Source organism: Scyliorhinus torazame, chromosome 4, assembly GCF_047496885.1.
Source record: "Scyliorhinus torazame isolate Kashiwa2021f chromosome 4, sScyTor2.1, whole genome shotgun sequence".
In the NCBI taxonomy this organism is placed as follows: domain Eukaryota; kingdom Metazoa; phylum Chordata; class Chondrichthyes; order Carcharhiniformes; family Scyliorhinidae; genus Scyliorhinus; species Scyliorhinus torazame.
This window is the reverse complement of record NC_092710.1, coordinates 356,510,699-356,523,198: the sequence shown is the minus strand read 5'-3', so window position 1 is coordinate 356,523,198 and position 12,500 is coordinate 356,510,699. Positions and strand designations below refer to the sequence as shown.

The following is a 12,500-nucleotide window of genomic DNA, read 5'->3' as shown; positions in this document are numbered from 1 at the left end:
CCCTTGTCAAGCAGAGTTCTATCTGGCCTGATCCGCAAACTATCCACCGCCCCGTCTCCTCCGCTGTCTGGGGAAGAAGCCCCAGTCCCTCCGAGAGAAAATTCTCCTCTTCTGTTACAAATGAGCGACCCTTTATTTTCCAATTTTGACCCGAGTTGTAGATTCCCCCACAAGAGGAAACATCCTCTCCACATCTGCAGCACGGTCGCACAGTGGTTAGCACAATTGCTTCACAGCTCCGGGGTCATGGGTTTCGATTCCCGGCTTGGGTCACTGTCTGTGCGGAGTCTGCACATCCTCCCCGTGTCTGCGTGGGTTTCCTCCGGGTGCTCCGGTTCCTCCCACAGTCCAAAGATGTGCAGGTTAGGTGGATTGGCCATGATAAATTGCCCTTAGTGTCCAAAATTGCCTAGTGTTGGGTGGGGTTACTGGGTTATGGGGATAGGGTGGAGGTGTTGACCTTGGGTGGGCTGCTCTTTCCAAGAGCCGGTGCAGACTCGATGAGCCGAATGGCCTCCTCCCTGCACTGTAAATTGTATGATCTAGTGAATCCACCCTGTCACTGTCTGTGCGGAGTCTGCACATCCTCCCCGTGTGTGCGTGGGTCACCAATGGCCTCCTTCTGCACTGTAAATTCTATGATCTATGAATCCACCCTGTCAACACGCCTCAGGATCTTAAACCTGTCAATAAGATGCCCTCACAATCTTCTAACCTCCAGTGACTACAGGCCCCATCTGTCCTTCCCCCCAAAACCCCTCAAACCAGGAATCAGTCAAGTGAACTTTCCCTGGACTGCTTCCGACATCGGACCTGGGAGCTGAATTAGCCACTCAGCCTCATTAAGCCACGGAGTCAGAGAGTCAGCGATGTTTCAGCATGAAACAGGCCCTTCGGCCCAGCTTGTCCATGGCCCGCCCAAGTTCTATTCACTAAAGCTAGTCCCACTTGCCTGCATTTAAAAAAAAAAAAAATAGAATTTACAATGCAGAAGGGGGCCATTCGGCCCATCGAGTCTGCACCGGCTCTTGGAAAGAGCACCCCACCCAAGGTCAACACCTCCACCCCTATCCCCATAACCCAGTAACCCCACCCAACACAATTTTGGACACTAAGGGCAATTTATCATGGCCAATCCACCTAACCGCACATCTTTGGACTGTGGGAGGAAACCGGAGCACCCGGAGGAAACCCACGCACACACGGGGAGGATGTGCAGACTCCACACAGACAGTGACCCAAGCCGGAATCGAACCTGGGACCCTGGAGCTGTGAAGCAATTGTGCTATCCACAATGCTACCGTGCTGTCCTCTCCATGTCAATCATCTAGTTTATTCTAGTGCAAGACAGAAAGAAATTTACATTTAACAGTTAATTATAATTAAAATCTAAATGCAGATTAGACGAGATTTTGGAAAGAGAAAGGAAACCCTGAAATTTAACCCTAAAATACTCTGGCTCATCAAATTCCCAGGTTCACTGTGTGTCAACTTTGCTGTACTCCGCGCTGAGCTGCCGCCATGCTTTCTGCTAATTCATTGATATCCATTCCAGAGAACATTGTAACCACGCGCTGTATCTGCAGACTGACATTTCCTGATTCCTTCAGCAGGACTGCCAGATCCCTCCGAGTTCTCTCCATTTCGATAATCTGCTGTTGGCCAGCACCATCAGCTCTCATTCTGCGCAGTAACCTTGCTGTGTCAGCTTAGCAAATTCCTTCTCAAAATCCAACCCCACCACAAGTTCCCCTTCATCCACATTGTCATTTCCTCAAAAAACGGGAATAAATTACTCAAACAAGATTTCCTTTAACAACACAACCTGCCTGATTGTACTGAGATTTTCTCACTGCCTTCCCAGAACCTCCTTGGTGGATTCCTGCAATTTCATTGTGACAGATGTTAAGCTGCCTGGCTTGTACAAAGAACATAGTACAGCACAGAACAGGCCCTTCGGCCCTCGATGTTGTGCTGAGCATTGTCCGAAACCAAGATCAAGCTATCCCACTCCCTGTCATTCTGGTGTGCTCTATGTGCCTATCCAATAACCGCTTGAAAGTTCCTAAAGTGTCCGACTCCACTATCACAGCAGGCAGTCCATTCCACACCCTAACCACTCTCTGGGTAAAGAACCTACCTCGGACATCCCTCCTATATCTCCACCCCCGAACCTTATAGTTATGTCCCCTTGTAACAGAAACATCCACCCGAGGAAATAGTCTCTGAACGTCCACTCTATCTATCCCCCTCATCACCTTATAAACCTCTATTAAATATCTGATGCTCGATCAATAACTCCAGAAGCGAGATTGGATGACAATTGAAGGCTTTATTGGACTAGATGTTTCCCCCAGCAGCGCAGGTACAGAATGCGGCTGCTAGGGAGACAACAGACTCTTATACTCCGCCTAACTGGGCGGAACCAGCAGGCAGGCTTCACCAATGAAAATAGCAGTCTCAGGTACCTCCCACACCAATGGTCTTATAGCATTATTCAGGGTACATAATACCCTAATACCGACTACCACAGTCGCCTCTCATCCTCCTTCGCTCCAATGAGAAAAGCCCCAGCTCCCTCAACCTTTCCTCATAAGACCTACCCTCCAATCCAGATAAACCCTCCTTTGCCCCCTTTCCAATGCTTCCACGTCCTTCCTATAATACGGCGACCAGAACTCCACGCAATACTCCAAATGTAGTTTTCCTGCTTCTTGTCTGCTTCCTGCCTGGAATGGGGATGTCACATTTGCTACTTTCCGATCGAGGAAAATCCTGCGGGAATAGTGGAGGCAGCTTTCATCAAAGGATTGAAGAGGAATTCGATTATTAGCGGAAATGACGAATGTTTCCAGTTAGGGAGAGTAGGTGTTGGGTGAATCCCGCTCACGGAGGACCAATCCCGACCCGCAGGCTGAATAGCCACAACCTATTCCACCACCATTCCGAGATTGTCTTCAATGATTCGACAAACTCCCGATGAAAGTTTCATTCCTGGGGTGTGGGTGTCGCTGGTCAGACCAGCGATTATTGCCCATCCCCTAGTTGCCCTTCAGAAGGTGGGGGTGAGTTTCCTCCTTGAACCGCTGCAGTCCCTGAGGTGTAGGTACTCCCGCTGTGCTGTTAGGGAGGGACTCCCAGGATGTTGCCCCAGCGACAGTGAAGGAACGGCAATATATTTTCCCAGTCAGGGTGGTGAGTGACTGGGAGGGGAACCTCCAGGTGGTGGGGTTCCCAGGTATCCTCCAGGTGGTGGGGGTTCCAGGTATCTGCTGCTCTTGTCCTGCGAGATGGCAGTGATCGTGGGTGGAAGGTGCTGCCTAAGGAACCTTGGTGAGGTACTGCAGTGCATCCTGTAGATGGTGCACACGGCTGTCACTGTGTGTCGGTGGTGGAGGGTTTGAATGTTTGTGGAAGGGGAGCAATCAAGCGGGGCTGTTTAACCCCCAGATTGTTGATTGTGGGGATTTGGAAAGAGAGTGGGGGACGGGGTGGGGAGATGTTTACAGCGAAGGGGGATCTTTGGATCCCTCGCTGTCTTCAGGGGATGTCCCGGAGGACTGGAGAATAGCCAATGTTGTTCCTCTGTTTATGAAGGGTAGCAAGGATAATCCCGGGAACTACAGGCCGGTGAGCCTTACTTCAGTGGTAGGGAAATTACTGGAGAGAATTCTTCGAGACAGGATCTACTCCCATTGAAGCAAATGGACGTATTAGTGAGAGGCAGCACGGTTTTGTGAAGGGGAGGTCGTGTCTCACTAACTTGACAGAGTTTTTCGAGGAGGTCACTTAAGATGATTGATGCAGGTAGGGCAGTGGATGTTGTCTATATGGACTTCAGTAAGGCCTTTGACAAGGTCCCTCATGGTAGACTAGTACAAAAGGTGAAGTCACACGGGATCAGGGTGTGAACTGGCAAGGTGGATACAGAACTGGCTAGGCCATAGAAGGCAGAGGGTAGCAATGGAGGGATGCTTTTCTAATTGGAGGGCTGTGACCAGTGGTGTTCCACAGGGATCAGTGCTGGGACCTTTGCTCTTTGTAGTATATATAAATGATTTGGAGGAAAATGTAACTGGTCTGATTAGTAAGTTTGCAGACGACACAAAGGTTGGTGGAATTGCGGATAGCGATGAGGAGGATACAGCAGGATTTAGATTGTCTGGAGACTTGGGCGGAGAGATGGCAGATGGAGTTTAATCCGGACAAATGTGACGTAATGCATTTTGGAAGGTCTAATGCAGGTAGGGAATATACAGTGAATGGTAGAAACCCTCAAGAGTATTGAAAGTCAAAGAGATCTAGGAGTACAGGTCCCACAGGTCACTGAAAGGGGCAACACAGGTGGAGAAGGTAGTCAAAAAGGCATACGGCATGCTTGCCTTCATTGGCCCGGGGCATTGAGTATAAGGAATTGGCAAGTCATGTTGCAGCTGTATAGAACCTTAGTTAGGCCACACTTGGAGTATGGTGTTCAATCTGGTCGCCACACTACCAGAAGGATGTGGAGGCTTTAGAGAGGGTGCAGAAGAGATTTACCAGAATTCTACCTGGTATGGAGGGCATTAGCTATGAGGAGCGGTTGAATAAACTCGGTTTGTTCTCACTGGAACGAAGGAGGTTGAGGGGAGACCTGATAGAGGTATACAAAATTATGAGTGGCTTGGACAGAGTGGATAGTCAGAGGCTTTTCCCCAGAGTAGAGGGATCAATTACTAGGGGGCATAGGTTTAAGGTGAGAGGGGCAAGGTTTAGAGTAGATGTACGAGGCAAGTTTTTTACGCAGAGGGTAGTGGGTGCCTGGAACTCGCTGCCGGAGGAGGCGGTGGAAGCAGGGACGATAGGGACATTTAAGGGGCATCTTGACAAATACCATGAATAGGATGGGAACAGAGGGGATACGGACCCAGAAGTGTAGAAGATTGTAGTTTAGTCGGGCAGCAGATGGTCGGCACGGGCTTGGAGGGCCGAAGGGCCTGTTCCCGGGCTGTACATTTCTCTGTTCTTTGTTCTATGTGATTCTACCGATGACGTGATCATCATTTCTATTTTCAGATCACCAGCGCGTCAGAGACTGAGGCGGTAACCAGTCAGAAACTGGTCAAAGGTCACGCCTATTCCCTCACTGGAGCTGAAGTGGTGGGTACAGAGTCACAGAGCCACGTCACACAGCCCATCAAGCGAGAGTCCCATTTGGGGGGGAAGTGTGGACAGAGAGCCACCAGCAGGCTACGCTGCCAGGGTTGAGGGGGTGGTCCCTCTCGCAGGGATGGTGGATTTGGGGGTCACTCTCTCGGGGGTGGGGGTATTTTGGGGTCTCTCAGGGAAGGGGGTATTTTGGGGGTCACTCGGGGATGGGTGTATTTTGGGGGTCTCTCTCGGGGATGGGGGTATTTTTGGGGTCACTCTCTAGGGGATGGGGGTATTTTGGGGATCACTCGGGGATGGGTGTATTTTGGGGGTCTCTCTCTCGGGGATGGTGGTATTTTGGGGGGTCACTCGGGGATGGGTGTATTTTGGAGGTCTCTCTCGGGATGGAGGTAATTTGGGGGTCTCTCGGGGTGGGGGTATTTTGGGGGTCTCTCTCGGGGATGGGGGTATTTTGGGGGTCACTCTCGGGGGTGTGGGGGTATTTTGGGGGTCACTCTCGGGGTGGGGTATTTTGGGGGTCTCTTGGGGATGGGGGTATTTTGGGGGTCACTCAGGGTAGGGGTATTTTGGGGGTCACTCGGGATGGGTGTATTTTGGAGGTCTCTCTCGGGGATGGAGGTAATTTGGGGGTTCTCTCGGGGATGGGGGTATTTTGGGGGTTCACTCAGGTGTGGGTGTATTTTGGAGGTCGCTCGGAGTTGGGGGTATTTTGGGGGTCTCTCTCGGGGGTGGGGGTATCTTTGGGGGTCACTCTCTCGGGGGTGGGGGTATTTTGGGGGGTCTCTCTCGGGGTGGGGTATTTTGGGGGGTCTCTTGGGGATGGGGTTATTTTTGGGGTCACTCGGGGGTAGGGGTATTTTGGGGGTCACTCGGAGGTGGGGGTATTTTGGGGGTCACTCGGGGATGGGGGTATTTTGGGGATAACTCTCGGGGGTGGGGGTATTTTGGGGGTCACACTCTAGGGTTGGGGGTATTTTGGGGGTCACTCTCTCGGGGGTGGGGGGTATTTTGGGGGTCTCTCTCTCAGGGTGGGGTATTTTGGGGGTCTCTTGGGGATGGGGGTATTTTGGGGGTCACTCGGGGGTAGGGGTATTTTGGGGGTCACTCGGAGGCGGGGTATTTTGGGGGTCACTCGGGGATGGGGGTATTTTGGGGATAACTCTCTCGGGGGTGGGGGTATTTTGGGGGTCACTCTCGGGGATGGGGGTATTTTGGGGGTCTCTCGGGGGTGGGGGTATTTTGGGGGTCACTCTCTCTGGGGTGGTGTATTTTGGGGGTCACTCGGGATGGGGGTATTTTGGGGTCACTCTCTAGGGGGTGAGGATGTTTTGGGGGGTCACTCTCGGGGGTGGGGGTATTTTGGGGGTCAGTCGGGGATGGGGATACTTTGGGGGTCTATCTCGGGGGTGGGGTATTTTGGGGGTCTCTCTCTTGGGGGTGGGGGTATTTTGGGGGTCACTTTCGGGGGTGGGGGTATTTTGGGGGTCACTCTCGGGGTGGGGGTATTTCGGGGGTGGGGGTATTTTGGGGGTCACTCTTGGGGTGGGGGTATTTTGGGGGTCACTCTTGGGGGTGGGGGTATTTTGGGGTCACTCTCTCGGGGATGGGGGTATTTTGGGGTCTCTCTCTTGGGGGTGGGGGTATTTTGGGGGTCACTCTATTGGGGGTGGGGGTATTTTGGGGGTTACTCTCGGGGGTGGGGTATTTTGGGGGTGTCTCTCTCTCGGGGTGGGGGTATTTTGGGGGTCACTCTCGGGGGTGGGGGTATTTTGGGGGTCACTCTCGGGGGTGGGGGGTATTTTGGGGGTCACTCTCTCGGGGATGGGGGTATTTTCGGGGTCACTCTCTCGGGGGTGGGGGTATTTTGGGGGTCACTCTCTCGGGGATGATATTTTGGGGGTCACTCTCTGAGGATGGTATTTTGAGGGTCTCTCTCTCAGGGGTGGGGGTATTTTGGGTCACTCCGGGATGGGGGGTATTTTGGGGGTCACTTGGGGATGGGTGTATTTTGGGGTCTCTCTCTCGGCGATGGTGGTATTTTGGGGGTCACTCGGGGATGGGTGTATTTTGGAGGGTCTCTCTCGGGATGGAGGTAATTTGGGGGTCTCTCGGGGATGGGGGTATTTTGGGGGTCACTCTCGGGGGTGGGTGTATTTTGAGGTCACTCAGAGTTGGGGGTATTTTGGGGGTCTCTCTCGGGGGTGGGGGTATTTTGGGGGTCTCTCTCTCGGGGTGGGGTATTTTGGGGGTCTCTTGGGGATGGGGGTATTTTGGGGGTCACTCGGGGGTAGGGTTATTTTGGGGGTCACTTGGAGGTGGGGGTATTTTGGGGGTCACTCGGGGATGGGGTATTTTGGGATAACTCTCTTGGGGTGGGGGTATTTTGGGGGTCACACTCTAGGGTTGGGGGTATTTGGGGTCACTCTCGGGGGTGGGGGTATTTTGGGAGTCACTCTCTTGGGGGTGGGGGTATTTTGGGGGTCACTCTCAGGGATGGGGGTATTTTGGGGGTCTCTCGGGGGTGGGGGGTATTTTGGGGGTCACTCTCTCTGGGGTGGTGTATTTTGGGGGTCACTCGGGATGGGGGTATTTTGGGGGTCACTCTCTAGGGGGTGAGGATGTTTTGGGGTCACTCTCGGGGTGGGGGTATTTTGGGGGGTCAGTCGGGGATGGGGATATTTTGGGGGTCTATCTCGGGGGTGGGGGTATTTTGGGGGTCTCTCTCTTGGGGGTGGGGGTATTTTGGGGGTCACTCTCGGGGGTGGGGGTATTTTGGGGGTTACTCTCGGGGTGGGGGGTATTTTGGGGGTGTCTCTCTCTCGGGGTGGGGGTATTTTGGGAGTCACTCTCGGGGGTGGGGGTATTTTGGGGGTCACTCTCGGGGTGGGGGTATTTTGGGGTCACTCGGGGATGGGGTATTTTGGGGGTCACTCTCTCGGGGGTGGGGGTATTTTGGGGGTCACTCTCTCGGGTATGATATTTTGGGGTCACTCTCTGAGGGATGGTATTTTGAGGGTCTCACTCTCAGGGGTGGGGGTATTTTGGGGTCACTCGGGGATGGGGGTATTTTGGGGTCACTTGGGGATGGGGGTATTTTGGGGGTCACTCGGGGATGGGGGTATTTTGGGGGTCACTCTGTCTGGGGTGGGTGTATTTTGGGGGTCACTCTCTCGGGGGTGGGGGTGTTTTGGGGGTCACTCTCGGGGGGGTGGGTATTTTGGGGGTCACTCGGGGATGGGGATATTTTGGGGGTCTCTCTCCGGGGGTGGGGGTATTTTGGGGTCACTCTCTCGGGGAAGGGGGTATTTTGGGGTCCGCTCCCTCGGGGATGAGGGTATTTTGGGGGTCACTCTGGATGGGGAGGGGGTATTTTGGGGGTCACTCTGGATGGGGAGGGGGGTATTTTGGGGGTCACTCTGGATGGGGAGGGGGTATTTTAGGAGGTCACTCTTTGGGATGGGGATGATGGTGTTCTCGGGTTTCTCTGGGAATGTGGGTGATGATTGACTCTCTCTCTCTCACAGGTGGAATTCCGAGGAACGCAGGTTCAGTTAGTCCGCATTCGGAATCCCTGGGGCCAGGTGGAATGGACCGGAGCCTGGAGTGACAAGTGAGGAAACCAGAGAGGGAGGGAGACAGGGTGGCGGAGTTCCAAAGCCCAGTGACTTCCCAGGACAAACTTATAATTCCAGAAAACCCATGAGAATATTTCAGGCTGGGGTTGTAGCCTTTCCCCGAGGCCCAGGCCAGGATTGAAGCCTGACCCCGAGGCCCAGGCCAGGATTGAACCCTTTCCCCAAGGCCCAGGCCAGGATTGAAGCCTGTCCCCGAGGCCCAGGCCAGGATTGAAGCCTGTCCCCCGAGGCCCAGGCCAGGATTGAACCCTGACCCCGAGGCCCAGGCCAGGATTGAACCCTTTCCCCGAGGCCCAGGCCAGGATTGAACCCTTTCCCCGAGGGCCCAGGCCAGGATTGAACCCTTTCCCCGAGGTCCAGGCCAGGATTGAAGCCTGTCCCCGAGGCCAGGCCAGGATTGAAGGTGACCCCGAGGCCCAGGCCAGGATTGAACCCTGTCCCCGAGGCCCAGGCCAGGATTGAAGCCTGACCCCGAGGCCCAGGCCAGGATTGAACCCTTTCCCCGAGGCCCAGGCCAGGATTGAACCCTGTCCCCGAGGCCCAGGCCAGGATTGAAGCCTGACCCCGAGGCCCAGGCCAGGATTGAACCCTTTCCCCGAGGCCCAGGCCAGGATTGAACCCTTTCCCCGAGGCCCAGGCCAGGATTGAAGCCTGTCCCCTAGGCCCAGGCCAGGATTGAACCCTGTCCCCGAGGCCCAGGCCAGGATTGAACCCTGTCCCCGAGGCCCAGGGCCAGGATTGAACCCTGTCCCCGAGGCCCAGGCCAGGATTGAACCCTGTCCCCGAGGCCCAGGCCAGGATTGAAGCCTGTCCCCGAGGCCCAGGCCAGGATTGAACCCTGTCCCCGAGGCCCAGGCCAGGATTGAACCCTGTCCCCGAGGCCCAGGCCAGGATTGAAGCCTGTCCCCGAGGCCCAGGCTGGGGATGGAGCCTTTCCCCGAGGCCCAGGACGGGGATAAAGCCTGTCCTGAGGCCCCAGGCCCGGGAGATGGAACCTGTTCCCGAATCCCAGGGAGATGAAGCCAGTCCCCAAGGCCCAGAAATTGCGGAGGTGGAGTCTGTCCCCGAGGCCCAGGCTGGGATGGAGCCTGTCCCCAAGGCCCAGGTTTGCGGTGAGGGTGAGGGTGGGGTGAGGGTGGAGTGAGGGTGGGGTGAGGTTGAGGGTGGGGTGTGGGTGAGGGTGAGGGTGAAAGTGGGGTGAGGGTGAGGGTGGGGTGAGGGTGAGGGTGTGGGTGGGGTGAGGGTGTGGGTGAGGGTGAGGGTGTGGGTGAGGGTGTGGGTGAGGGTGTGGGTGAGGGTGAGGGTGTGGGTGAGGGTGTGGGTGAGGGTGTGGGTGAGGGTGAGGGTGTGGGTGAGGGTGTGGGTGAGGGTGTGGGTGAGGGGGTGGGTGAGGGTGAGGGGTGTGGGTGAGGGTGTGGGTGTGGGTGGGTGAGGGTGAGGGTGAGGGTGTGGGTGGTGGGTGGGGTGAGGGTGAGGGTGTGGGTGAGGGTGTGGGTGAGGGTGTGGGTGTGGGTAAGGGTGTGGGTGAGGGTGTGGGTGTGGGTGTGGGTGGGTGAGGGTGTGGGTGTGGTGAGGGTGTGGGTGAGGGTGTGGGTGAGGGTGTGGGTGAGGGTGTGGGTGAGGGTGAGGGTGTGGGTGAGGGTGTGGGTGTGGGTGTGGGTGTGGGTGTGGGTGAGGGTGTGGGTGAGGGTGTGGGTGAGGGTGAGGGTGAGGGTGTGGGTGAGGGTGTGGGGTGAGGGTGAGGGTGTGGGTGTGGGTGAGGGTGTGGGTATGGGTGAGGGTGTGGGTGAGGGTGTGGGTGAGGGTGAGAGTGTGGGTGAGGGGTGTGGGTGAGGGTGTGGGTGGGTGAGGGTGAGGGTGTGGGTGAGGGTGTGGGTGAGGGTGTGGGTGAGGGTATGGGTGAGGGTGTGGGTGAGGGTGTGGGTGTGGGTGAGGGTGTGGGTGAGGGTGTGGGTGAGGGTGAGGGTCTGGGTGTGGGTGAGGGTGTGGGTGAGGGTGTGGGTGTGGGTGAGGGTGTGGGTGAGGGTGTGGGTGAGGGTGTGGGTGAGGGTGTGGGTGAGGGTGTGGGTGAGGGTGTGGGTGTGGGTGAGGGTGTGGGTGAGGGTGTGGGTGAGGGTGAGGGTGTGGGTGTGGGTGAGGGTGTGGGTGAGGGTGTGGGTGAGGGTGTGGGTGAGGGTGTGGGTGTGGGTGAGGGTGTGGGTGAGGGTGTGGGTGAGGTGTGGGTGTGGGTGAGTGGGTGGGTGAGGGTGTGGGTGTGGGGTGAGGGTGAGGGTGTGGGTGAGGGTGAGGGTGTGGGTGTGTGTGAGGGTGGGTGGGTGAGGGTGTGGGTGAGGGTGTGGGTGAGGGTGTGGGTGAGGGTGTGGGGTGAGGGTGTGGGTGAGGGTGTGGGTGTGGGTGAGGGTGTGGGTGTGGGTGTGGGTGGGTGAGGGTGGTGGGTGAGGGTGAGGGTGAGGGTGTGGGTGAGGGTGTGGATGTGGGTGTGGTGTGAGGGTGTGGGTGAGGGTGAGGGTGTGGGTGACGGTGTGGGTGGGGTGTGGGGTGGGTGGTGAGGGTGAGGGTAAGGGTGAGGGTGTGGGTGAGGGTGTGGGTGGGTGAGGGTGAGGGTGTGGGTGAGGATGTGGGTGAGGGTGTGGGTGAGGGTGTGGGTGAGGTTGTGGGTGTGGGTGTGGGTGAGGGTGTGGGTGAGGGTGTGGGTGAGGGTGTGGGTGAGGGTGAGGGTGTGGGTTAGGGTGAGGGTGAGGGCGAGGGTGTGGGTGAGGGTGTCGGTGTCGGTGTGGGTGAGGGTGTGGGTGTGGGTGTGGGGTGAGGGTGTGGGTGAGGGTGGTGGGTGAGGGTGAGGGTGTGGGTGTGGGTGAGGGTGTGGGTGAGGGTGTGGGTGAGGGTGTGGGTGAGGGTGTGGGTGAGGGTGAGGGTGTGGGGTGAGGGTGTGGGTGAGGGTGTGGGTGAGGGTGTGGGTGTGGGTGAGTGGGTGGGTGAGGGTGTGGGTGAGGGTGAGGGTGTGGGTGAGGGGTGAGGGTGTGGGTGTGTGTGAGGGTGGGTGGGTGAGGGTGTGGGTGAGGGTGTGGGTGAGGGTGTGGGTGTGGGTGAGGGTGTGGGGTGTGGGTGGGTGAGGGTGAGGGTGAGGGTGAGGGTGTGGGTGAGGGTGGGGGTGTGGATGAGGGTGGGTGAGGGTGTGGGTGAGGGTGTGGGTGAGGGTGAGGGTGTGGGTGACGGTGTGGGTGTGGTGTGGGTGGGTGAGGGTGAGGGTAAGGGTGAGGGTGAGGGTGTGGTGAGGGTGTGGGTGGGTGAGGGTGAGGGTGTGGGTGAGGGTGTGGGGTGAGGGTGTGGGTGAGGGTGTGGGTGAGGTTGTGGGTGTGGGTGTGGGTGAGGGTGTGGGTGAGGGGTGTGGGTGAGGGGTGAGGGTGTGGGTTAGGGTGAGGGTGAGGGTGAGGGCGAGGGTGTGGGTGAGGGTGTCGGTGTCCGGTGTGGGTGAGGGTGTGGGTGAGGGTGAGGGTGTGGGTGAGGGTATGGTTGTGGGTGAGGGTGAGGGTGTGGGTGAGGGTGTGGGTGAAGGTGTGGGTGAGGGTGTGGGTGTGGGTTGAGGGTGTGGGTGAGGGTGTGGGTGTGGGTGAGGGTGTGGGTGAGGGTGTGGGTGTGGGGTGTGGGTGAGGGTGTGGGTGAGGGTGTGGGGTGAGGGTGTGGGTGAGGGTGAGGGTGTGGGTGTGGGTGAGGGTT

General features: G+C 57.1%; 1 protein-coding gene across 1 annotated transcript in view; it reads left to right on the top strand.

Moving 5' to 3' along the window:
* The window catches only part of LOC140411514 (calpain-2 catalytic subunit-like), a 244,484-nt gene that overhangs the window by 77,311 nt on the left and 154,673 nt on the right, over positions 1–12,500 (top strand). Inside the window, exons 6-7 of the mRNA XM_072500600.1 lie at positions 5,056–5,139; positions 8,676–8,761. Of these exons, the coding sequence (XP_072356701.1) occupies positions 5,056–5,139; positions 8,676–8,761 (170 nt within the window). The remainder of the gene's footprint in view (positions 1–5,055; positions 5,140–8,675; positions 8,762–12,500) is intronic.